Source organism: Cyprinus carpio, chromosome A15 (assembly GCF_018340385.1).
Source record: "Cyprinus carpio isolate SPL01 chromosome A15, ASM1834038v1, whole genome shotgun sequence".
NCBI classification, from domain to species: Eukaryota; Metazoa; Chordata; class Actinopteri; order Cypriniformes; family Cyprinidae; genus Cyprinus; species Cyprinus carpio.
This window is the reverse complement of record NC_056586.1, coordinates 22,910,983-22,937,238: the sequence shown is the minus strand read 5'-3', so window position 1 is coordinate 22,937,238 and position 26,256 is coordinate 22,910,983. Positions and strand designations below refer to the sequence as shown.

Genomic DNA, 26,256 nt, shown 5'->3' with positions numbered 1-26,256 from the left:
GAAGCCCCTCCCACAACAATACTGGTGAATATTCACAACATCCTACAGTTTTTGTAAAACATCTAGTTTTTGAAATATTTAATGTTATGCAAACATTAAAGAAAATATTACGGGCAAGTTTGCAAATAATGTGGCATTTTAGATAAGATGCTAACTAAATTGAAATTAATGTAAGAAAACATAGTTTTTTATGTAGCCTGTTATTTTATGTGTTAATTATATTTTCCTTTACTTAAGCTTTTATTTATTTATTTTTTTTCCAGTTTCAGATTCTTTTTAATTTTGGTTGATATCTGAGGGAGTTAGTGAGATGAGACAGAAACAAACGTTTGAGAAAAATCTTCATGTATAAAGCAAAACTTTGCATATTATTGCATGTCATTTCAGATAGCTAATTTGAAATCATGCACTGATTTAAAATCAATTGTTCACTGTTTTGTCTCGATGGGAATAAAATAATAAATATTAAAACTATTATATCTTTAGTTTGCAAACGTCTCCTTATGCATTTACATCTGCAAGAGTGTTTGCTTATCTGCAAGACGTCTAGGTTTCCATATCAGATGTCAAATAGATGTTTATGATTTAGAATGCATGTAAAACTGACATCTTAGAGACGTCTATCAGATGTTTGAACACAGCAGATGCCTTCCAGATGAAGCGATCTTTAACAGACATCTTGCAGACGTACGTGTCTGGGTCCAGTAAAATTAATGTTTGAGATTTGAATTCACATCAAAGGAGTTTTATCTATCCGCGCCCCCTGGAGGAAGACGAGCGAATAACAGCTGCTGCTCAAAGAGACACGCGCATGCGCGCTACGCCAGATGTTCACGACAGTGGAGAACGCGTTCGCGTCAGCAGCATGAAAACTGCAGTTCTGACATATTATGATAAAGATGGAGTTCATTAAAGAGGAGATTGACAATATGAGTGATGCGGAATCATCCAGAATGAATCACGAAGATACTGAGGAACAAACAGGTTGGTGTCCATTCTTCATTCTTCATTGTTGACGTCCACTGAAGAGCATCAAGGTAAACAAAACATAATAGAAAATCATAGTAACTGTCAAATAATAATATAGAGATAGATAAATAAAATGCATTACAATGAACATAACCTTTGCAATTACCTACCTTCACATAAATGCCTGACAATGGAAGCCCGTTTTCACCACAAAATAAAAAAGAAATGGTTATTTCCACAATTTCTGAGTATATATCTTACGATTCTGACTTTTTCTCGCAATAATTACATTTTTTTTTTCAAAAAAATTTGAGATATAAACAGGTTTAAAAAGTTTTAATTGTTCGATAAAAATGTGTTATCTTTTTAAAACCCAATACAAATCCACAATTCTCAGATTTGCAAGATATAAACTCATTTCTGAGAAGAAAAGTCTGTATTTAAAAAGTTTATTTTTTTAGAATTGCGAGAAAAAAGTCAGAATTGTCAGGTATAAACTCATAACTGTAAAAAAAAAAAAAAAAAAAAAATTCACAATTGAGGTCATTGAGATAAAAAAGTCTATTATTTTTCATCCCGTGGCAGAAACAAGCTTCCACACTTGACCTCTTTCTACTATATTCACATTTTCATTTAAAGATGAAAGATGAAAGATTTATTTCATATGTTAATCTTTAGAACTTAAGGAAGTGAAGGAGGAACATTTAGAACTGAACGAAGAGGAAAATAATTTCTCCCAAAGAACAGAAGCCAAAAACCCCTTCACCTGCCCTCAGTGTGAAAAGAGGTTCACACAGAAAGGAAGTCTCATTAGTCACATCAGAATCCACACCGGAGAGCGTCCGTACACGTGTCCGCAATGCGGGAGGAGCTTCACGCGTAAATACAGCCTGAATGTGCACCTAAGAGTCCATACTGGAGAGAAACCATACAGTTGTCCTCAGTGTGCGAAGACTTTCACGCAAAAGGAACACCTGAATAATCACATAAGAATTCACGCTCGAGAGAAACGCTTCGTGTGTCAGCAATGCGGAAGCGGTTTCACACGCAACGACAGCCTGAAGAACCACTCCAGGATTCACACTGGCATAAAGCCTTTGATTTGCCCTCAGTGTGGAAGGAGTTTTAACTGGGCTCACAATTTCAACAGCCACCTGCTCGCTCATGCCGGAGCGAAGCCTTTCAGCTGCGATCGGTGTGGCGAAAAATGTCCATCCGCGTCTGCTCTAAGATACCACCTCCAAGCTCATGCAAACGAAAGGCCTCACTTGTGTTCTTCGTGCGGAAAGAGTTTTGCGCGGCTGGACTCTTTTAAAGTGCACCAGAAGTTGCATAGCGGCGTGAGACCTTACGTGTGCTCAGACTGCGGCAGGACGTTTAATAAAGCCACCAACCTGAAAGAGCACCAGAAGATTCATACTGGAGAAAGACCGTACAAGTGTTCGCATTGTGACAAGAGTTACAGCCAGTCGGGATCCCTGAAAGCACACGAGCGGGTTCATACTGGAGAGCGCCCGTATCGCTGCGCTCAGTGTGGGAAGAGTTTCTTCAAATCCAGTCATCTGTTGGCACACACAGAAATACACTGTCCAAAGGCTTCACAGTGATTTGGATCAACCAAAAGCAGACTTTGAACTGTCTAAGAAGATATTGTCTGGTATAAGTGCAGTGTTTTGATGTAAAGAAATGTAAAAAATAAATGTATGCATGATAGCTGAAATAACATAAAGAGACGTAAAAACGCACTTTTATTTTAAAGCAAGACACTCAAACAAGTTTTTTCATGCACTGGTCAGTTTTGAGATTTTGGGTTTTCATAGCATGTTGTTTCAGACAGAAATGATCCGAAATGCACCTTTAAGTGTCTATTTTATTGCACTTTATATATTTGCTTCTGATTTCAAATACAGCGTACAGTTTTTCCCCTCCGCTTGAGCTGCACTTTTACACACACACCAAATTTTATTTCTATCTATATTCTGATTGTTTTTACAGAGGGGTTTGTTCATATACCATTCGCCTGATATATATTTAACATTTTATTCCTGAAAACATGATGAAAATTATTTATTTTCTGGCTTTTGACTGTTTCCGGATTCATGGAGTGATAAAAAGAGTGATAAAAACCTCTAATGTGTCAACAAAATGAAAGGAATTTTTAACCCGGCTCTATCCAGTGTTCAGATTTGTATGAAAATGAGTGCAAATTTAATTAGATAAAGCATCATAAGATTTTTAGAAAACTTGTAATACAAAAAAATGTTTGCAATATTTAATGTATCATCAGGGGAAGTATGGTGATAAATATTAGTTAAGTTTTACCATATTCATCTGGGGTGTTTTGCCTTATACTTAAAAAAACTGTTTGAAAATAAATATGAAAATAAATTATTCTTTTTTTTTTATATTGTAATCTGATTGTCATAGGACAATCATTTGTTCGTGCTTGAATGATATATTATTGCAATTTATATACTTTTTCTTATTTAACTGACAGAATAAAAAAGCCTGTTGATTGAGTCAAAAAGAAGAATTTGCATAAAAGTATAATCAACAGGATTATTTTTGGCAGTGTAGTAAATAAACCATAATGTGGAAAAAATGCTGAAAAGCCTGCTGAAAGCCTCTTTGTCTCATTAAAAAAGAAAAATCCATTGCAAAAAGTTTTTCAAATCTGTTTACTTCAAATATATTTTTAATTAGTCTAATTAATAAATCAGGTTGTTTTTCTTATATATATGAAACAAGAAGGATTTGACAAGTTATGTTTGTAAGTTATACCTTTTCTTTAGATTTATGTATTACTTCTTTATTTTTATATTCAAATAATATTGTATCTATTTTCATTATTTCCTCATCTTTCTTTTTATGTACCTCATGCATATAATGAAATATTTTTAGCCAAACTATATCTGTAGATAAATGTAGGTGCTATAATGTTTTTGTTTTTGTTTTTCTATAATGGTTTGTCTTTTGTTTTTTTGTGGAGAAGAAACATCAGAACAGGGGGGTATTCCAGAAAGCAGGTTATGTGACATACCCGGGTATGTTTAGGAGTAAGTAAGTGTATAACCTCAACTTTCGGTTCCAAAAATGGAGGTAACTTTCAGGGTATGTTAGTAGTCATAGCAACTCACTCTCTGAACTTAACCTGCTCCGGAGCAGGTTATGTTCCAGGGTTAGTTCACTACAGCGAGCCTTCAGTGGGCGTGACAGATAGCGCACAGCATTATATAATATTACAATATGTAATATAGCTTATTATATATATATATATATTATATATATATATATATATATATATATATATATATATATATATATATATAATATATATATATATATATATATATATATATTATTTTGTTTTGTTTTTTTTTTTTTTTTTTTATATGTTAATGAGGAAGCACTAATATAAGTAATAAATAAGGTAACATTATTCTAATATGATTATTTCTTTTATTGCCATATATAAGAGTTATCTATATAAAGAAACAACCCAGAATTTTTTAAAGTGTGTTAATTGGCCAAGCAGTGGTTAATCTGACTGGTTGAAGGAGTTAGTTGTGGATTACTTCTGTAGCTGAACTGACATTGAACTGCCTGCAGGGGGCGCAAACAGTCCACAATGCATTGATACTGTAGCTTTATTGTTTATCCTGGAACAAATCAGGTCTTGACATTTAGCTGAAGTACATGGTCATGTGCAAATTTGAATGATAATGGTTGTGATTAATTAATTAATAACATTCTGCAATTTGTGTTTATAGAATATGAGGTATTATGTAAAAGGTGCAAATTAGAGGAAATGCTTTGAGTGTTGTGGAACAAATAATATTGTTTCCTCCCTTTTATTTCTTTTTACAGTAAGTTCTCATGCTCTTTGAGTGCCCTGACCAACACAAAAGCAATCTGGTGTTGAATCATTGCAAATGATGATATATGATCACCTATAAATTAGTTTGACAGTCAATGAAAAAAGTTCCTGTCCAGAAAAGTAAAGCTTTCTTTCTGTGTCTTTCTAAATACTGTCAGGGTTGATGTTTTTCCTCCTAATGATGATTAGCAGGTGAATATAAACATCATTGATCATCACTCTGTTTAACAGGATGGTCAACTCTGTGCTCAGGTGATAACAGACGCGATCAGCCGCTCTATTTTGTTGCAATTGAATTATTTTCTGTCCTTTAAAAATGTGTTTGAAGTTGCTGTAATAAAAGTCAACATTATTTCCTTATTTTATTATTTCCTCTCTTCCTCTTTGCTGTTTTGATTGCTTCTTGTTTGTGAGGGAAGACCAGTGGTTATATTTAACTAAAATTGTAAAAAAAAAATCTTGGTAAAATTTTGGTAATTTAAAGAAAGCTGAAGTAAAATCAAATAAAAATATTAGATGACAAACATAAACTTGAAAATGTTAAGCTTGAAAATCTGAAATAAAGTACTAAAATTACTAAAACTTAAATAAATTAATGTTAAATAGATATATGAAAAAAGATTAATAGAAATTACAAAAGTGCATAACAAAATTATAAAAAAATTAAATGTTAAACTAAAAATATAAAATTAAAATATAAATTTATAAATTTTATAAAATAAAAATAAATTAAAGCTAAGTATAAATATGAAAACTATTAATAAAAATAACAAGCACTTAAAAAAGTAAAAAAATTTAAATTGAAAATATAAAAATAAAAGTTCATTTAAAAATTGCATAAATTAAAACTACATCGAAACATTTAAAAAACAATTAATAAAAAATGACAAAACCGCATAACAAAATTGCAAAAAACAAAACAAAATTTAAAATGAAAACTTAAAATATCAAAATAAAAGTTAGTTTTAATAATTGTGTAAAATTAAAGCTAAATAGAAACTTAAAAAACAATTAATAAAAAATGACAAGCACATTAAAAAAACTAAAATGCAAATGAAAACTGAAAATATAAAAATAAAGTTAATTTAAAGATTTTATAAATATTATAATAGAGTTTAAATAATTCTACAATATTACTGGGGGAGACATTTGACAGTTTGGACTGAAATGCTAGCATGTGGCACTGTACTTTTAAAATATACGTGAAACAGTATGCAGTGTACAATGCTAAACGTTTCAGACAGTAGTATGCTGTTTCACTATGCATCACTATGTTGTATGTTCAATCCATTGAGGTCGTCTCATAAATAAATATGCTGCTTATGCTGCATTTTTTGACCGTACTGCACATTTGATGAAATCTAGGAGGTCGTGCAGGTTGTTTGTGAAAATAGAAAATTCACAAACTGCAGAAATAGTATGAGAGTAGTTTGCTATTGCAAACGTAGTCACTGATGTGTCCAGATCTCAACACACACACTGTGTCTGTTATCTATCTGCTAGCTGTGTTGGGATTTCTCTGTGCACACATTTGCCTTAGTCTGCCTTAACTCTGACAAACCTTTATCACCTTATGCAGCAGATAGGCCATGTCAGAGGTCAAACTGCAGCATGAGCCCCGTTAAAGATGACAAGAAGCCCAAATATTGAGGATGAATCATAATGTAACTTCAGATCTCTTCTGCTCAACAAGGCTGCATCAAAAATACAGTAATATTGTGAAATATTACTTTTTCAAATACCTGTTTTCTATTTGGATCTATTTTGAGGTCTAATTTATTTCTGTGATTCAAAGCTGAATTTTGAGCATCATTACTCCAGTCTTCAGTGTCACATGATCCTTCAGAAATCATACTAAATGCTTCGAAAACATGTTCATCTCTTCACACTGTATTCACATTTTATGTTTGTTTTTTGCACACGGGAGAATACAGTAAAAAACAAGAAAAAGAAGAAAGAGAAGAAAGCAAAGAAGAGCCAGAAAGAGAAGAAGAAAGCTAAGAAAGAGAAAAAAGACGAGGAAGATGCATCTTGTGACAGCTCTGAAGTACGTCCTGGGATGTTTTGGCTTTTATGTTTAGTTATAGTTAAAAAAAATTTGATTTGATTAGGTTTTGTTTTTAAGGTCATGTGATATTAGGTTGAGTTTGTTTTTTTTTCAGATTTGGAGAAATGTATCATTGCATCAGTGTCTCATCAATGGATGCTCTGCAGTGAATGGGTGCCGTCAGAATGAGAGTCCAAACAGCTGATAAAAACATCACAATAATCCACAGCACTCCAGTCCATCAGTTAACATCTGGAGAAGACAAAAGCTGAAATGAATCCAGCATTAAGATGTTTAAACTTCAAACCGTTTAAACCATAATCTATAATAAATCCATTATAAATCCTCCAGTTTTTGTCTTCTTGTGATGTTTTTGTGATGTCAAGGCCTGGAAGGCGGAGCATGAGACCACACCCACTGCTAACTAAGCCAGTACTAATTAGATCAGTAATCTCTCCCAATATCCCCAAAATCTCAGAAATATTATTTTGCTTTCAGTAAGAACAGATTTATGGCGTATGTAAGTCTCTCTTGTGTTCTCCAGAATTAATGGAGGCGGTTTGTCACACAGCAGTTCAATGTGATCCGATTACTATCATTGCTGTGCTCTGTAATCACAGTCTTCAGAAAGTCATGGAGATTATGAGAGAGCGAGAGAGAGTGTGTGTGTGTGTGTGTGTGTCAGAGTGGGTGATTGTTGTCCTACACAGTAAAGCCACTTGTGGAAACTTCAATACTGTTATTAGTTGAATTGAAGAGCTCTCTCTGAGCGACCAGAAGTCATTTGTTTTCAGTGAGGGCTGAAGCCTTGTGTGTGCCTCCAGTGACGTGGTGAAGATGCGTAAGGTTCAACTTTGCATGAATGAGCCGAGATGCACACAAATGCTTTTCTGTCCTCAAGAATAGTTATTTGTAGACGCAATAAAATTAATTGTGGGTCAAAATAGAATTTTACCAGTTTTTTTCTTATTAGTGATGTCTCTCATTTATGAAGAGATTTTCCAAAACGCAGACTATGATCAAGAATGGTCTATTTTTTATAGCCTTTGTCTGTTTGACCTTTCCTAGAGAGACGAATGGATGACCTTTGACTTCCTGGCGGAGAGACGAGCGCAGAAAGAAGCAGAAAAAGAGGCAGAGAGGCAGAAAGCGCAGTCTATCGAAGAGGTGAGCGATGTTTGTGAAGGTTCATGTAGACGTCAGTCTAACAATCTGTGAAATTAAAAGATGCTCTTTCCAGTTTAATAACACTGCCCTGCATCATTTCCTAATGAGCATGCTGCTTTCAAAAATATCTATTAAAAATCCATCACATATGAAGATTTTTCATATTTTATCCCAATAACAAAAGCAGTCAGCAGTTTTGATTTTAACTGACTGGACATTAAACATCTTTTCTTTTTTTTTTTATCCTGTTTTTCATCTTGAAAATAGCCTTGAATGCTGGTATAGCATTAAAACAAGCAAGCAAACGGTTTGTGAAACTGAGCTGCTGGTATTAACATATAATTGACCTATTTTAGCAAAACGCTTTCCTCAATGCTGTGCATCTCTGCAGAAATTGCATTTGTGAGCGTTTTGCATTGCTTGCATCTTTTGCACAGCAATTTGTATTGCAAATGCTTGCAGTTAACAATGATTCGTTGTCCATTGGTTTATATTTCATGCGCAGAAAGCTGAGAAAGTATCTCTTTCAGACCAAGCAGTCAAAGCAAGTGTTAAAATAAGCACTTTTGTGGTGGGTTTTTGTTGTTTGAGGAGAGAGTGTGTTTGTGTTTATGACGTGTGTCTCTCTCTTTCTCTTTCTCTCAGGCTGGTCTTCACAGGTTAGAGCTGAACCCTTACTGGAAGGATGGAGGAAGTGGTCTGCCTCCGGAGGACACCTCTGGTAAATCAAGTGTGATGATCGGACACGGTCAGACTCCAAGATTATTTTTGTCTCAGCTGCTGTAGGGGGTACAGTTTGTGTAAAATCCCACACACTGTAAAAAAAAAAATAAAAAATGTTAGTTTTTGCAAAAACTGTTCAAACAAAGATTATTGGAATATGCTTTATAAGAAAATACTCTTTCAGATGTTGTATTTCATAATTTCATGTTTAATTGTTACTCACTATTTCTGAGTGAAAATTATTTCAAAGTAAACCCTACATCAATGTCCTTTGACATTTTTGGTATTATTTTGTATTATTATTATTATTAGACACTCTTGAATTCAGTTGATTAGACATCCTTTTTGACTATTAAAATGTAATTAAACTATTGAAAATGAAATCGAGAAAAATGCATACATTTTTTATTTATTTATTTTTTTTTTGCAATTTTTAATTTTTTGCATCTTTTGCGGAGCGTCCATGCAATTTGTGTTGTGAATGCTTGAACCAAACAACAATTCATCTTCCGCTGGTTTATATGTCATGTGCAGAATGCTGAGAAAGTATTCAGGTATCTGTAATATCAGATCAGATTAACGTGGGCCATAAAAACCCATTTTCTCAGTCTCTTTTCTCTCAGAGTTGTGTCCAGTTTCATGTAATTCAACCCTAAATGTCACAAAGAAGACAAATTGGTATTTACATGTTGGTTAAATAACCTCTTTGTCTTTAAATGGGCTGTTTGTGGCAAAAATAAGGTGCGATATTCACCAGACTATGCAGAAGTTTGTAACCCATGCTCATAAAGCTTTGTTGGCTCTGACAGTTTAACACTTTAAGCCTTTTTCATTTTTCATGATTCTTTCCATGCATTTCCTTTTTGTCATTTAAATATACTGTTTCACTTGTCATGTTATTAGAATGAGGAGTTAAAACGGCGTTTGGCGTTGACGGTAAGCTGACGGTGCAGTCGGAGCCGCTCGCTCTGTGTGTGCGGAGTGTTTCTTTCACAGATGTTTTACACTGATTTCTCTCCGTCTCAGCTGGAGTGGTGAATGATGGAGGGGTGAGCTGGCTCAGGAAGTCATATCAGAGGATGAAAGAGCAGGCCGACAGAGAACAGTGCAGTCTGGAGAGCATGGTGGTGGAGAGATACAGGGTGAACACACACACACACACACACACACACACACACACACACACACACACACACACACACACACACACACACACACACACACACACACACACCTCTCTGTACTTCAACACACTGAAAGTTGCTTCCCTTCTGTGATAGATGCATAGCAGTGTTTCCTAATTTGATTCAGATGAAAAGAACTAGCTTATAATAGTCATTTGTTCATGAAACTGAGCAAATCATGGCTGTGTGCAACCAGTTAGGACATGTGAAGCAATATTGTTGTATAAATTTACACTGGCCAGTTTTTCTCTCTAGTCACATTTGCTTCAGACTGCAAGAACGTAACGCATCCAAAATATAAAATCTTGCTTCGTGAAACTCTAGATTCTGTAGCAGAGTGTTTTGCCATTTTTTTTTATATGCTCTAAAATTAATTAGACTTTTGAATCAAGCATTACAGATTTTGATTTGAAGTAAAAAAAAAAAATGTTTTAAAAAAGTAAAAAATAGAAAACTCCCATGAATGTTACACAAATAAAAAAAGCACAATATAAAATATTGATTTATATTTATTAAATATACGTTTAAAATACAATATATTTTACTTTTATTGCAAAGTAATATATTTAAATGTTATTTTATTATATGATGTATATATGTATACATAATATACATATATGATGTGTGTATATATATATAATACTAATATATTAATATATTTTATATTTATTGCAAAATAATTGCACGCATATATTTACATTTATTACAAAATAGTATATTTGAAAAATGTTTTATTAAATATATTTTAATATAATGTTATATTTTAATATGTAAATATATATACTAATAATATAATAATGTAATCTAAATTTATTGCAAATTGTATATATATATATATATATATATATATATATATATAATTTGCAATAAATTTAGATTAGATGGTCTTCATATATATATATGAAAACCATCTTGAAAATATTTATGATTTATGATCATGTAGTATAATGTATACTAATATATTTATATATAATTAATTAATATGTTAATATTATGAATATATTAATTCATATATTTTACATTTACAAAACAATCATATACACACACATATATATATATATTAATAAATAAATTAATAAATATATTGAATATATTGAAAAAAATATATTATAATAATGTATTTAAATATACAATTTGTTTGCATAAAATATATTGTAAAAATGCATTCATATATTTTATATGTATTGCAATATAATGGTGTTTTTTATTTTTAGGATTCATGGGTAGTGTAGCTTTTTTTTCATTCAATTAAAATTATTTTATTTAAATTACACTGACTGATTTCTTTAACAGAATCATATACCATTTGTTAATACTTCTGGAACCTGACTGCCAAAAACTTATTTGCATATTTTGAGTCAGACAGTGCCTTTCAATGCCCCATTCACATTGTACTGAGTTTATTCTGCTTTGAGTGGAAACTGGCCTTGATGATGCGTTTTGATGCTTCTCTCTTCCTCCTGTAGTCCATGGAAGAGTTCCAGAAGAGACTGCGAGAGGCAGAAGAGGCTGCGTATGGAGAGAGGAGTGAGAGGATAGGAGACCGGGAGAGATGGAGGAGAGATGACAGAGAAGAAGGGAGGGAGAGATGGAGAAGAGGAGACCGGGAGGAGAGGTGGAGAGACGGATCTCCACACGCTGAGAGAGAGAGAGAGAGAGAGAGTCCCAGAGACACACAGCACTTCCTCTCTGTCCAGCCTCAAGTTCTTCAAACCCTCAGAACCTGATGAGGATATGAGTGGAGGGGCTGGGTTCAGGAGGGCGGGGCCGAAAGCCTCTGCGTCCAATCAGAGTGCAGGATTTCAAGAAAAACCTGTTGATGATGATGATGGTGGTGTTGTAGCTGCTGGAGGAAGTGCAGTGCTGTGCAGGATCCAAAGGAGATGCCAACCCCACAGAAACACACAGAAAAGAGCGCCGCCCTGCTGGAAGACAGCAAAACAACAACAAAAGTGAGCATGTCAGAATGAAAGGGTTTTGTGATTTTATAATAGATTTCAATGTCATTTTGACCTTCACACCCACATTAGAAGACAGTTTTTCAACATTTCACTTGTTGTCTAAAATATAACAAAACAACTAAAAACAGGATATTTCTTGCTTTAATTCAACCCCTTAACAGCTGTTTTTTTTTTTTCTTTGAAGAACCAGGATTCCCATTGTGTTAAAAAACTGGATAAATGAGGAAATCTCATTTAATGTGATTTCTAGACCTGGGAAAGTCATGTAAATGAATGATTTTTTTTTTATAATGAATATTTTTTATATATAATTTACACACACACACACACACACACACACATATATATATATATATATATATTATTAATTTTTTTGTCAAGAAATATGTATATATTATTACAAAAAATATATTTCATAAAATTATAAATATTTATAAATTATATTTTAACTAGACTGTATATTAATATGTAATACATTGTAATAATATATTTTACATTTATTGCAAAATAATTGTGTTTATAGGGGGCCTTGGTATCTGAAAATTATTCAGCTCACCTCCTACAATCATTTAAAAACACACATCACCCTTCATTTGTGAATCAATGAATTAAAAACGATTTTTTTAGGAATTTGTATCCAGTAACTGCAAATGAATTGGAAACGTCATGAAGTCAGGGAAACGTATTTGTTCTATACAAGTTCTTGACATTACAGTACTTTACACTTCCTTTTGTGAAATGTTACTAAAACTGATTGGGTTTGTTTATCTCCTAGTTCTGAGAGTGAGGAAGAGGAGGAGGAAGAGGTGATCCTGACAGATGAAGAGATGAATAAAACTGGGAGCCAAAACTCGTCAAGGCAGAACTCATGGGAAAGCTCGGTTAGCTCATCACAACTCTCCTGGAAACCATGTGACCTAGATACTGATGCCCACAAAATGCTGTCTAATTAGGAAGCTCCTAGGTGTTGAGACTGTCTTTGTGTGCTGCTAGTAGTAGACACAGATAGGTGATGGTGATGATGATGATGTTTTTGATTGTGTGTGAATAATCACAGGCCCTGGAGGAAAAGTCTAAAGGCTCAGATGGAAGCGGTCCGTCGAGCTCAAAGAAAAGACCAAAGAAAGACCAGAACAAACAGGTTTCTGCACCAACAGACTCAGAAAAGGAAGTGGTTCTGTTCAGGGACCGACCCATTGGGGACGAGCCTGGCCAGTTAAAGCCCTGTCCCAACCACAGGAGCCTAGAGGAGGAAGGAGGAAGCAGAAAGCGGTGAGACGCACATTCACATATACAGCTTTGCAGGGTAGTTATAGCTAACTAAAACTAAAACCATAGACAGAAAAATTAATGTTAGTTAAAATAAATAAAATAAAATAAAACTACTTGAAATAAAATAAAATAATAAATAAACATTTAAAAAACTAATTCAAAATTATAAATTAAAACTGAAATAAATATATTTATTTAAAAAAACAATAACTAATAAAAAGTGGCAAAAACACACTGCAAAATTACTAAAACTAGTATAATAAATATATTGATATCACTACAACTTTGTTTCTATTGATTGTTTCTCATGACAAATATTATGTGTGAATTAGCTTTTATTTTTATATTTTACGTTTTCATTTTAATTTTAGTTTACTTTTTAGTCATTTTATGTGCTGAGTTTTTTTTATCTTAATGTTTAGGAGTGTAATTTTTATTTCAGATTTGATTTTAGTTCAGTTTTCATTTTTTTATTTATTTATTTAATGTATCTATTTATATATTTATTTTTATTAATTAATTAATTTATTTATTTATTTGATTAATTATTAAATGCATTTAGTAGTTGAATATTTTATTAATTAATTAATTTTTTTAAATTCTTTTAAAAATATGATTAAAATCTCCATTTGATTTTTCAATTGTTTAATTTATTTATTTTATTATTTAATTTAAGTTCAATTAAAATGTGAAATTGGTTTTATCACTTACATTTATTTACATAATGAAATACAACTTTTTTGCAACTTTGTTGTTTTTTGTTTTGATTTATTTAGCTTATTTATTTATTTGATTCATTTCAATTTTAAAATCACTGCAACTTTGTTTCTATTAATTATGTCTAAAAAAATAACAGAAATAAAGTATGAAAATGTTTTGTTTCAGCTAGTTGCCAATGTAGCATTATTTCATTTAAATTTAGTTTAAAAAACTTGATGTACTAAAATAATTAAAACCGAAATATTAATCCAAATTTAAATTTAAATGAATGAAGACTATATAGAGGACTTTTAAAACAAACATTATTGTTCAGTTTTCGAATTTCATGTAATTGAAATAACGAAAAATACAGCTGAAAAAAAAAGTAAACTATAAAGAGATAAAAACAAATGAAACAAAAAATCACCAAAATTACTAAACACTTTAACATTGACTGGATGTCATTTATTTTTAATGCTGATGCGATGCAGTAAAACTTGACCTTTTTTAGCTTTATGCAAAATGACAGCACAATGGAATTAACTATTATTAGCCTGAAGATAGTAAAAACACTTGATTTTTAAGCCCAATGTTGTAAAAAAAAAATACAATCAAATGCATGCTGTATAGAAATATGCAGCCCCTTTAATATATCAGGAATGAGTTTCTGAACAAACAGCCTGCGGTTTGTATATTTGTCTGAGCTGGTCTGTGCTCGTAAGACAGACCTGGCATCAGCAGAGGGTGGCGGTGAGGATCAATCTCTCTCAGTCTGTCCTCCTCTCTGGGCTCCGATGTGATTTTGGTGTTTCTCTGATATTTCTACTAAAATCCATTTTAGCGTCAACTATAAGAAACTGAGACTGTCACATGGTCGGTCGCCTTGGAGACGAGAAATATAAAAGGTGACAAAACATTTGCAACATTTTTAGCGGCACATCTCCTCCGTCTCTCTCTCTCCTGCCAAGTTAACCATGGGCAAGAGCAGCAAAAAAAGTGTTATTAAATATATTTTATTTCCCCCAATTTCAATCAGTAGCCCCCCCCCCCTCAGCCAAAATCATTGGTGTGTGTGTGTGTGTGATAATGTGTAGAGTGTGTGTTTGTGTAATTGCAGTGCATGTAGGGGCTGCGTCATATTGCATTCATTTCAGCTGGAGCAGCGACTCCATTCAAACTTTTGTAGAGAACCTTTTTTAGAACACTGACCTCACATTTATAGAATGTTTCACTAAAATCTGAACTGAAAGCGCTGATGTCCATTGAAACATTTGCATACAGAATTAACAACTGGTTTTCTTCCCTAAAATGATTGCCTGCTTGTATCTTTTTTTTTTTTTTTGCATCCATTTCTTCATCGTCATCATTGGTTTTATGGAACATGTTTAAGGCTTAAAAAAATAATAATCAAGATTTTAGTTTGTACATCTCTCATTGACTCACATTAATAGAATGTACACAAATCATGAAATATAACCAAACGGCAATCATGTCATTGTAATATTTGCATGATTACTGGTTTTCCTCTCCTTTCCGGCTCAGCTTTTATTTGCAAAATGATATGTGCAAGAAATCGTTTTTGGGCAAACTTTTTCACGTTCTGTTTTAGGATGTAGGATTTAACTTTATTTATAGTAACGTAACGCATTACAAAAGGTTCAAGGGATTAGTTACTACAGGAGTTTTTTTAATGCATGAACTAACATTACTAACAAGAGCAATTGTTAAAGTATTTAATTCAAGAGAGAGAGGAAGAAAAAGAATGGGGGAGGGGAGAGGGGGGGAGGATTAAGGAGAGGGAAAAGGGAGGGGAAGGGGGAAGAAAAGAGAAAGTACGAAAAAAAGGGAAAGAAGAACAAGTGTAGCTTTTTTTTCATCCACAATTAAAATATTTTATTTAAATTACACTGACTGATTTCTTTAACAGCAACATATACCATTGTGTTAATACTTCTGGAACCTGACTGGCCAAAAAAACTTATTTGCATATTTTGAGTCAGACAGTGCCTTTCAATGCCCCATTCACATTGTACTGAGTTATTCTGCTTTGAGTGGAAAATGGCCTTGATGATTGCGTTTTTGATGCTTCTCTCTTCCCCTGTAGTCCATGGAAGAGTTCCAGAAGAGACTGCGAGAGGCAGAAGAGGCTGCGTATGGAGAGAGGAGTGAGAGGAGAGGGACCGGGAAGAGATGGAGGAGAGATGACAGAGAAGAAGGGAGGGAGAGATGGAGAAGAGGAGACCGGGAGGAGAGGTGGAGAGACGGATTCTCCACACGCTGAGAGAAAGAAGAGAGACGAGAGAGAGTCCCAGAGGACACACAGCACTTCCTCTCTGTCCAGCCTCAAGTTCTTCAAACCCTCAGAACCTGATGAGGATATGAGTGGAGGGGCGGGGTTCAGGAGGGCGGGGCCGAAAGCCTCTGCGTCCAATCAGAGTGCAGGATTCAAGAAACCTGTTGATGATGATGATGGTGGTGTTGTAGCTGCCTGGAGGAAGTGCAGTGCTGTGCAGGATCCAAAGGAGATGCCAACCCCACAGAAACACACAGAAAAGAGCGCCGCCCTGCTGGAAGACAGCAAAACAACAACAAAAGTGAGCATGTCAGAATGAAAGGGTTTTGTGATTTTATAAGAGATTTCAATGTCATTTTGACCTTCACACCCACATTAGAAGACAGTTTTTCAACATTTCACTTGTTGTCTAAAATATAACAAAACAACTAAAAACAGGATATTTCTTGCTTTAATTCAACCCCTTAACAGCTGTTTTTTTTTTTTTCTTTGAAGAACCAGGATTCCCATTGTGTTAAAAAACTGGACAAATGAGGAAATCTCATTTTAGGGTGATTTCTAGACCTGGGGAAAGTCATGTAAATGAATGATTTTTTTTTTATAATGAATATTTTTTATATATAATTTACACACACACACACACACACACACACATATATATATATATATTAATTTTTTTGTCAAAAAATATGTATATATTATTACAAAAAATATATTTCATAAAATTATAAATATTTATAAATTATATTTTAACTAGACTGTATATTAATATGTAATACATTGTAATAATATATTTTACATTTATTGCAAAATAATTGTGTTTATAGGGGGCCTTGGTATCTGAAAATTATTCAGCTCACCTCCTACAATCATTTAAAAACACATCACCCTTCATTTGTGAATCAATGAATTAAAACGATTTTTAGGAATTTGTATCCAGTAACTGCAAATGAATTGGAAACGTCATGAAGTCAGGGAAACGTATTTGTTCTATACAAGTTCTTGACATTACAGTACTTTACACTTCCTTTTGTGAAATGTTACTAAAACTGATTGGGTTTGTTTATCTCCTAGTTCTGAGAGTGAGGAAGAGGAGGAGGAAGAGGTGATCCTGACAGATGAAGAGATGAATAAACTGGGAGCCAAACTCGTCAAGGCAGAACTCATGGGAAGCTCGGTTAGCTCATCACAACTCTCCTGGAAACCATGTGACCTAGATACTGATGCCCAAAAATGCTGTCTAATTAGGAAGCTCCTAGGTGTTGAGACTGTCTTTGTGTGCTAGTAGTAGACACAGATACTGATTGTGGTGATGATGATGTTTTGATTGTGTGTGAATAATCACAGGCCCTGGAGGAAAAGCTAAAGGCTCAGATGGAAGCGGTCCGTCGAGCTCAAAGAAAAGACCAGAACAAACAGGTTTCTGCACCAACAGACTCAGAAAAGGAAGTGGTTCTGTTCAGGACCGACCCATTGGGACGAGCCTGGCCAGTTAAAGCCCTGTCCCAACCACAGGAGCCTAGAGGAGGAAGGAGGAAGCAGAAAGCGGTGAGACGCACATTCACATATACAGCTTTGCAGGGTAGTTATAGCTAACTAAAACTAAAACCATAGAAAAAAATTATTGTTAGTTAAAATAAAATAAAATAAAATAAAACTACTTGAAATAAAATAAAATAATAAATAAACATTTAAAAAACTAATTCAAAATTATAAATTAAAACTGAAATAAATATATTTATTTAAAAAAACAATAACTAATAAAAATGGCAAAAACACACTGCAAAATTACTAAAACTAGTATAATAATATATTGATATCACTACAACTTTGTTTCTATTGATTGTTTCTCATGACAAATATTATGTGTGAATTAGCTTTTATTTTTATATTTTATGTTTTCATTTTAATTTTAGTGTACTTTTTTAGTCATTTTATGTGATGAGTTTTTTTTTATCTTAATGTTTAGGTGTAATTTTTATTTCAGATTTGATTTTAGTTCAGTTTTCATTTTTATTTATTTTATTTAATGTATCTATTTATATATTTATTTTTATTAATTAATTAATTTATTTATTTATTTGATTAATTATTAATGCATTTAGTAGTTTGAATATTTTATTAATTAATTAATTTTTTAAATTCTTTTAAAAATATGATTAAAATTTGAAAGTCTCCATTTGATTTTTCAATTGTTTAATTTATTTATTTTATTATTTAATTTAAGTTCAATTAAAATGTGAAATTGGTTTTATCACTTACATTTATTTACATAAACTTATTACATTTATTTAATAAACTTTTTTTGCAACTTTGTTGTTTTTTGTTTTGATTTATTTAGCTTATTTATTTATTTGATTCATTTCAATTTTAAAATCACTGCAACTTTGTTTCTATTGATTATTTCTAAAAAATAACAGAAATAAAGTATGAAAATGTTTTGTTTCAGCTAGTTGCCAATGTAGCATTATTCATTTAAATTTAGTTTAACTTGATGTACTAAAATAATTAAAACCGAAATATTAATAAATTTAATTTAAATGAATGAAGACTATATAGACATTTAAAACAAACATTATTGTTTAGTCGAATTTCATGTGTTGAAATAACTAAAAATACAGCTGAAAAAAAAGTTAACTATAAAGAGATAAAAAAAAAAAATGAAAAAAAAAAAAATCACAAAATTACTAAAACTTTAACATTGACTGGATGTCATTTATTTCCAATGCTGATGCGATGCAGTAAACTTGACCTTTTTTTAGCTTTATGCAAATGAGCAGCAATGGAATTACTATTATTAGCCTGAAGATATTAAAACACTTGATTTTTAAGCCCAATGTTAAAAAAAATACAATCAAATGCATGCTGTATAGAAATATGCAGCCCCTTTAATATATCAGGAATGAGTTTCTGAACAAACAGCCTGCGGTTGTATATTTGTCTGAGCTGGTCTGTGCTCGTAAGACAGACTGGCATCAGCAGATGGTGGCGGTGAGGATCAATCTCTCAGTCTGTCCTCCTCTCTGGCTCCGATGTGATTTGGTGTTTCTCAGATTTTCTACTAAAATCCGTTATAAGAAACTGAGACGTCACGGTCGCCTTGGAGACGAGAAATATAAAAGTGACAAACATTTGCACATTTTAGCGGCACATCTCTCCGTCTCTCTCTCTCTCTGCCAAGTTACCATGGCATAGCAGCTGAAAGTGTTATTAATATATTTATTTCACCAATTTCATCAGTAGCAGCAGCCAAAATTGTGTGTGTGTTTGTGTGATAATGTGTAGAGTGTGTGTTTGTGTAATTGCAGTGCATGTAGGGCTGCGTCATATTGCATTCATTTCAGCTGGAGCAGCGACTCCATTCAAACTTTTGTAGAGAATTTTTAGAACACTGACCTCACATTTATAGAATGTTCACTATTCAAAATCTGACTGACAGCGATGATGTCATTGAAACATTTGCATACAGAATTAACAACTGGTTTTCTTCCATAAAATGATTGCATGCTTGGTATCTTTTTTTTTTTTTGCATCCATTTCCTCATCCACATCTTGGTTTTATTACATTTTATGCTTAAAAAAATAATAATCAAGATTTAGTTTGTACATCCTTTTATTGATTCACATTAATAGAACGTACACAATCTGAAATATAACAAACGGCAATCATGTCATTGTAATATTTGCATGATTAACTGGTTTTCTCTCGCTTTATTTGCAAAATGATATGTGCAAGAAATCGTTTTTGCAACTTTTCTGTTTTATGTAATTTAACTTTATTTATAGTAACGCATTACAAAAAGGTTCAGTTAGTTACTGTTTTTTAATGCATGAACTAACATTTACTAACAATGAGCAATACATTTGTTAAAGTATTTATTCATCTTTTATAATGTGTTAATACAAATGCTTATTGTTAGTTCAGCTCCAATTAAATAATATTAATAGTTACAACTTTTAATTTTAATAATGTACTAATAAAAGTTAAAAGTAACACTAACTAAATGTAATAAATGCTTTACAAGTATTTTCATTGTTAGTTCATATTAACTAATGTAGTTTATTAATGTTAACAAATGAGACAATAATTGTAATGTTACCTTATTTAATAATAATTATTAATAATTAAATAATAATTTATTTATTTGATTAATTATTAATTAATTTATTAGTTTGAATATTTTATTATTTATTTAATTAATATTATATATATTAACTAAATATGTATATATATATATACAGTTAACTATAATAAAAAAGTAACTGTTTTTAAATTATTTTAAAAATATTATTAAATTTGAAAGTCTCTGTTTAATTTATTTATTTGATTATTTAATGTAAGTTCAATTAAAATGTGAAATTGGTTTTATCACTTACATTTATTTACATAATGAAATACAACTTTTTTTGCAACTTTATTGTTTATTGTTTTTATTTATTTAGCTTATTTATTTATTTGATTCATTTAAATTTAAATTTGATTATTAAAATGTGGAATTAATTTTAAAATATGATTAAAATTTGAAAATCTCCCTTGGATTCAAATAAATAGAATGTAAACCCTGCTATGATGATGTTATATTTGCATACAAATTTTCAAGATGTGTGCTGAAAACCTGCATTCGAATGAAACTGAAAATGTAAATCTAGTTTTTAGTGTGTTTATCTCCAGTCTGCTGTATATGTAGTCCAGACAGACTCGCAAGCAAACTATCCTTAAGATCTCAGCTCCGTCTAGGTTTTTTATTTGCATTTCAGCTGGAGTCAGAAAGCATCAAAGCAGAGAATAAACACAGAATTGAAAGCGCAGTCTGAATTCAGCCAGACTCTACAACACTCTCGCTCTCACCTCGGCTCCTCTCCATCTGTCAATCAAACATGCCAGTGTGAACAGACACGCCTCCCACACAGATCACCCGTTGCTACGGATACATTGCCTCTTTGTCTGCTTGTTGTAGCACACTGTTAAACCTCTCTCACTCTCTCGTGTGTTAGAGAGACACACGTATGCTCTGTTAGCGTAATCCCTGCTCCCCGGTCGCATCTGCTGCTGTTTTGTGGATTCTGCTACAGATAATGACCCGCAGGTTTGCCAGCAATTAACAGTGAATCCGCACCTGACCCACAGTCAGATCACATGATCACCTGCCGCCCAATCAGATCATCTGAATTCTGTTCCACTCGCAAAAGTGCATGGCTCCTTGCAATGCCCTTCTAACCGCTTAGAACACCTTATCAACTGCATAGCAACAACCTAGAACACCTTAGCAAGCACTTAGCAACACCCTGGTAACCACCGGAAACACCTTAGCAATCTCATAACAATGCCCCAGCCTACTAACCACTTAGAACACCTTAGCCACAGCATAGCAACAACTTAAAACACAATAGCAACGCACTGGCAAACACACAAAACACCTTTAGCAATCTCATAATAAAGCCCTACCACACTAACCACTTAGAACACCTTAGCCACAGCATAGCAACGCCCTGGCAACCACCTATAACACCATAGCAATCTCGTAGCAATGCTCTAGCCTACTAACCACTTAGAACACCTTAGCAACTGGATAGCAACATCCCAGACCACCTGAGCAACCACATAGCAACGCCCTGGCAACCACCCACAGCACCCTAGCAACCTTATAGCAATGCTTTAATAGTAGCTTAGAAAACTTTATCAACTGCCTAGCAACCACCCAGAACACCATAAAATGCCTTGGCAACCACCCAGAACACCTTAGCAACCTTGTAGCAATAACCTGGAACACGTTAGTAACTGCATAGCAATGCCCTGGTAACCACCCAGAACATCTTAGCAATCTCATAGCAATGTCCTACCCCACTAACCACTTAGAACTCCTTAGCAACTGCATAAAAACAACCTAAAAGCCATAGCAACACCCTGACAACCACCCAGAACACCTTAGCAGCATCATAGGAGCACTGCATGCTTAGAGCACTGCATGACTGCATAGCAACAACCCCAAACAACTCGGCAGTCAAAAAGTAATGCCCTGGCAACCACTTAAAACACAAACACACACACACACACACACACACACACACACACAAACAAACACAATTTGCTTTAAATATCATTTTAGCTCATGCTGTCCGAAAACACTGTATATCTGCGTCAAATAAAGCTGAATCTCTCCAGCAGCAGTCTGTATGTTTCGGGTGATGGTCTCGAAGAGGATTCCTCCTGATGCTCAGTTCATCCATGTGCAGCTGGGACAACAGGAGATAGGCTGCGGGACAGGCTAGAGGTTTTAGCGTGCTGTCCTCATTAATCACATGACGTGTTTGTTTTCTCTCATGCAGGTGTACTTGTGTCTGCCGAACAGCGTGTCTCTGACCGAAGGTCACTGTTTGATCGTCCCCATCCAGCATCACACAGCGGCCACGGGTCTGGACGAGGACATCTGGAGCGAAATACAGGTACAAACATTACAAACACATGCGCTCATCTATATATACGCATCCATTTGTGCTTCAGACATGAATAATGCATAAGCAACCACCCCAAACGCCTTAGCAACTCCCTAGCAACCATCTAGAACATCAATAAAGCACAAATAAAAGACAGTCAGGATGTGCTTTCTGCCATCTTGGTCTCCAACCCACCCTCAGTATTTAAGTAATTAAATGAATATAAACATTTGATTAGTCGACTAATAGATTGAATGAATGACCACTAATGCGCACTCTCTCTCTCTTTCTCTCTACCACTCTCATTCACTCTCTATCATAGATGTCTCTTTGGTCCGCATGTTCGAGTCTCAGGAGTCGGACTGTGTGTTTTGAAGACTCATATGAATCCGAAGAGACAGTTGGACATGGTGTACGAGTGTGTGCCGCTGCCCAGAGAGCTTGGAGACATGGCACCCATTTACTTTAAGGTAACTTGGACCAAACAGCCTCAAACTGACATCACAACAGAGCACAAAAGTGACTGTACAAATTTTTTTTAAGTTTGAATTAATCTGTTATGATAACAAGTTTTTATGGTGGCCACCATTTAAATGTTTATATAATAAATTGGTGTAAAAACTTAAAAAAATACATTTATATAAAACTAAAAAGGTTTATATAAAACTTCTTTAAGTGCAATTTAAATGTTTGTACATTTCAGTTTTTATTTGAGTGTTGATTATTAAATACATATGATGAATTTATTTTTAAATAAACTTTTTTTTTCAGTTTCAGTTTTCACTCAAAACACCAACTTTATAGTTATGCCCTAATAACTGTATGGAAAACGTTATTAATGGCAACCACTGAGAACACCATAGCAACTCCCTGGCAACCACCCACAACACCTTAGCCACAGCACCCAGGCAACCACCCAGACCTCCGTAGCAACTTCATAGCAATGCCCTAGTAATTGCTTAAGACTATTATGCAACTGCATAGCAACAACACTTTAGAAGCCTTACAGCAATGCTCTGGCAACCAGCCACAAAACCTTAGCAACCACATAACAATGTCCTGGCAACCACCCAGAGCACCTTAGCAACTTCATAGCAATGCCCTAGTAATTGCTGAAGACACCATAGCAACTGCATAGCAACAACACTTTAGCAGCCAAACTGCAATGCCCTGGCAACCAGCCACAACACCTTAGCCACAGCACCCTGGCAACCACCCAGACCTCCGTAGCAACTTCATAGCAATGCCCTAGTAATTGCTTAAGACACTGTAGCAACTGCATAGCAACAACACTTTAGAAGCCGTACAGCAATGCCTTGGCAACCAGCCACAAAACCTTAGCAACCACATAACAACGCCCTGGCAACCACCCAGAACACCTTAGCAACTTCATAGCAATGCCCTAGTAACTGCTTAAGACACTGTAGCAACTGCATAGCAAGCAGCCAAACAGCAATGCCCTGGCTACCACCCACAACACGTTAGAAACAGCATAGAAACTCCCTGACAACCACCCACAACACCATAGCAACAACCCAGAACAACTTAGCAGCCAAACAGAAATGTCCTGGCAACCGCACACCGATAACTTTAACCAATGCATAGCAACATCCTGGTAACCAGCCACAATACCATAGCAACAAACCAGAACACCTTAGAAACTGCACAGCAACACCTCAGCAACCACCTAGCAATGGCCAGGTTCTGCGTGGGGTGCCGTACTTCTCTGTGGATTTCAGATTGCAGGGCAGCTTTGCGCACATCTTTGTGTGTGTTTGGGAGTTATTGAGATTTTTCGGAAGTTTAAACACGACAATAGTCTTACTGTGCAGCTCTAAAAACAAGCACAGCAAAACATTTTTTTTTTTAAATCATACTTTAAATTGCAATTTTTTAATGAGAATAATTGCAGTTAGATTTTCTTTCCAAAACTGTGCAGCCTTAAGTTAACTTAGTGACTGAGATTTGTTCTGTCTCCATCAGGAAATCCTGGGCGGGATGCTGGACCTGGAACCGAGACGATACGCGAGAATTTCGACGACCAGCGTAAGAAGGTTCTGAAGTTCTGAAGTTTTTTTATTTTAGAGCACTTGTCATATGTAGAAAAATGTCTAGAAAATTGTAAAATCTAAAGCAGGCATGTTTTATCTGGTATGAAGACTTTTGTGGGACCCTTTTTATTTTTCAAATGTAGGTAAATGTTTTTTTTTTTTTTTATTAAATATCAACCCAGGAAAATTTTGGTTTCCTCCTTAATCTAATTTTAAATTATTTTTGTGTGTGTATGTCACAGTCTTCAGCTGGTGTGCCCGGGAGGGCCACCAGATGACACTGTCTTTTTGTGAGTGTTGTGTTTGTTTGGTGCCATGTGCTCTCTCCTGTCTATTTTCTGTCTGACCCCGCCCATCTTGTTACGTCATTATTGTTTCAGTTGCTCCATCTGTGTTTCTCCCTTTCCTCTGGACTCCATTCCCCTAAACTCCACTCACCTGTTCTCTCGTTACCTTATTCCTTGATTCAATTTGTCCCAGCTGTTTACCTGATTGCCTCTTCTTTATAAGCTTCCTGTGTTTTCTGTTCTGGGCTCGTTTGTCTCATGTATGTACCGGTTCGTGCCTTTGATGTCTGGCTGCCCTGTGTTCAGTTTATGACGAGTTGTAACCATGAATGCTACTCTGGTTTTTTCCCCTTCGGGGTGGTTTCAGTTGTGTTTTTGTTTACTTTGGTGATTTTCAAATAAAGAATCCTCATCTGCATGCACTTGAGTCTTCGCCTCTTACGATCCGTGACAGTACAAACGAGCCATTTGAAGATTCAGCGGCGATGGGGATTTTCTTATACCCAGCTCCCGGACGACTGAGGATCCAGACCCCTGCCAATGGGCCGCATCCCTGCCCACAAGACAATCGCCCCTTCGGGCTGTATGCTGAAGACCTCTTCGATGCAGTCCAGGGGCTAGGGCTTGAGGAGAGCACCCTCATCCACCTTTTTTTAGCAGGCCTGGATGATCCTGTTAACTGGGTGGAACTGGGGGAGCTAGATACTTGGTCCTATTGGGAGATGGTCCACCACATTATTGATTTAAAGGAGGTGGAACTGCTGGAGGGTGCCCCCCTCCCAGTATGGGCTGCTGTTCCAGGACCTCCTCAGGTCATGCCGGCCAAGTCCAGTTTCTTGGGGTCATTCTCTGGGCACCTTGGGCTTAGACACAGGGTGCAGGATCCTCCACTGATGTCGGTGAGGGAGGCAATGGCTGCACACGATCCTCCCGAGGCGCTGGTGTCCGCTCACAAGGTCTCCGAGGCGGTGGTGTCCGCTCACAAGGTCTCCGAGGCGGTGGCGTCCCCTCACAAGGTCTCCGAGGCGAGGCGGCTGCTCACGATCCTCCCGAGGTGTTGGCGTCCGCTCACAAGGTTTCCTCCGAGGCGGTGGCGTCCCCTCACAAGGTCTCCGAGGCGGTGGCGTCCCCTCACAAGGTCTCTGAGGTGGCGGCGTCCGCCCACGACCCTCCCGAGGTGGCGGTGTCCACTCACGACCCTCCCGGGGCGGCGCCGTCCGCTCACGACCCTCCCGGGGCGGCGGCGTCCGTTCACAATTCCCCCCGAGGTGGCGTCCGGGAGCGCCACCAG

The 26,256-nt window shown here is 35.1% G+C and overlaps 2 protein-coding genes across 2 annotated transcripts; both read left to right on the top strand.

The window, feature by feature from the left end:
* The first annotated feature begins 830 nt into the window (after positions 1-830).
* Positions 831-3,563, top strand: LOC109086465 (gastrula zinc finger protein XlCGF8.2DB-like). The gene is made up of 2 exons (XM_042771581.1): positions 831-984; positions 1,648-3,563. The coding sequence occupies exons 1-2, from the start codon at positions 891-893 to the stop codon at positions 2,574-2,576; spliced, it is 1,023 nt and encodes a 340-aa protein (XP_042627515.1). The 5' UTR covers positions 831-890; the 3' UTR covers positions 2,577-3,563.
* Positions 3,564-5,990: 2,427 nt separating this feature from the next.
* Positions 5,991-22,911, top strand: LOC109044849 (CWF19-like protein 2). The gene is given in 12 exon segments (XM_042771733.1): positions 5,991-6,893; positions 7,962-8,060; positions 8,706-8,781; positions 9,810-9,925; positions 11,434-11,643; positions 11,645-11,832; positions 12,704-12,809; positions 12,986-13,200; positions 16,004-16,501; positions 17,267-17,369; positions 17,540-17,740; positions 22,520-22,911. Coding segments are annotated over 12 exon segments (2,193 nt in total). The 5' UTR covers positions 5,991-6,704; the 3' UTR covers positions 22,712-22,911.
* Positions 22,912-26,256: the final 3,345 nt, after the last annotated feature.

Bases quoted from the DNA above. Each gene is read 5' to 3' on its own strand.
- LOC109086465 (XM_042771581.1), top strand. From the start codon at position 891: ATGATAAAGATGGAGTTCATTAAAGAGGAGATTGACAATATGAGTGAT. The intron at 985-1,647 runs GTTGGTGTCCAT...GTTAATCTTTAG, and splicing joins AGATACTGAGGAACAAACAG to AACTTAAGGAAGTGAAGGAG.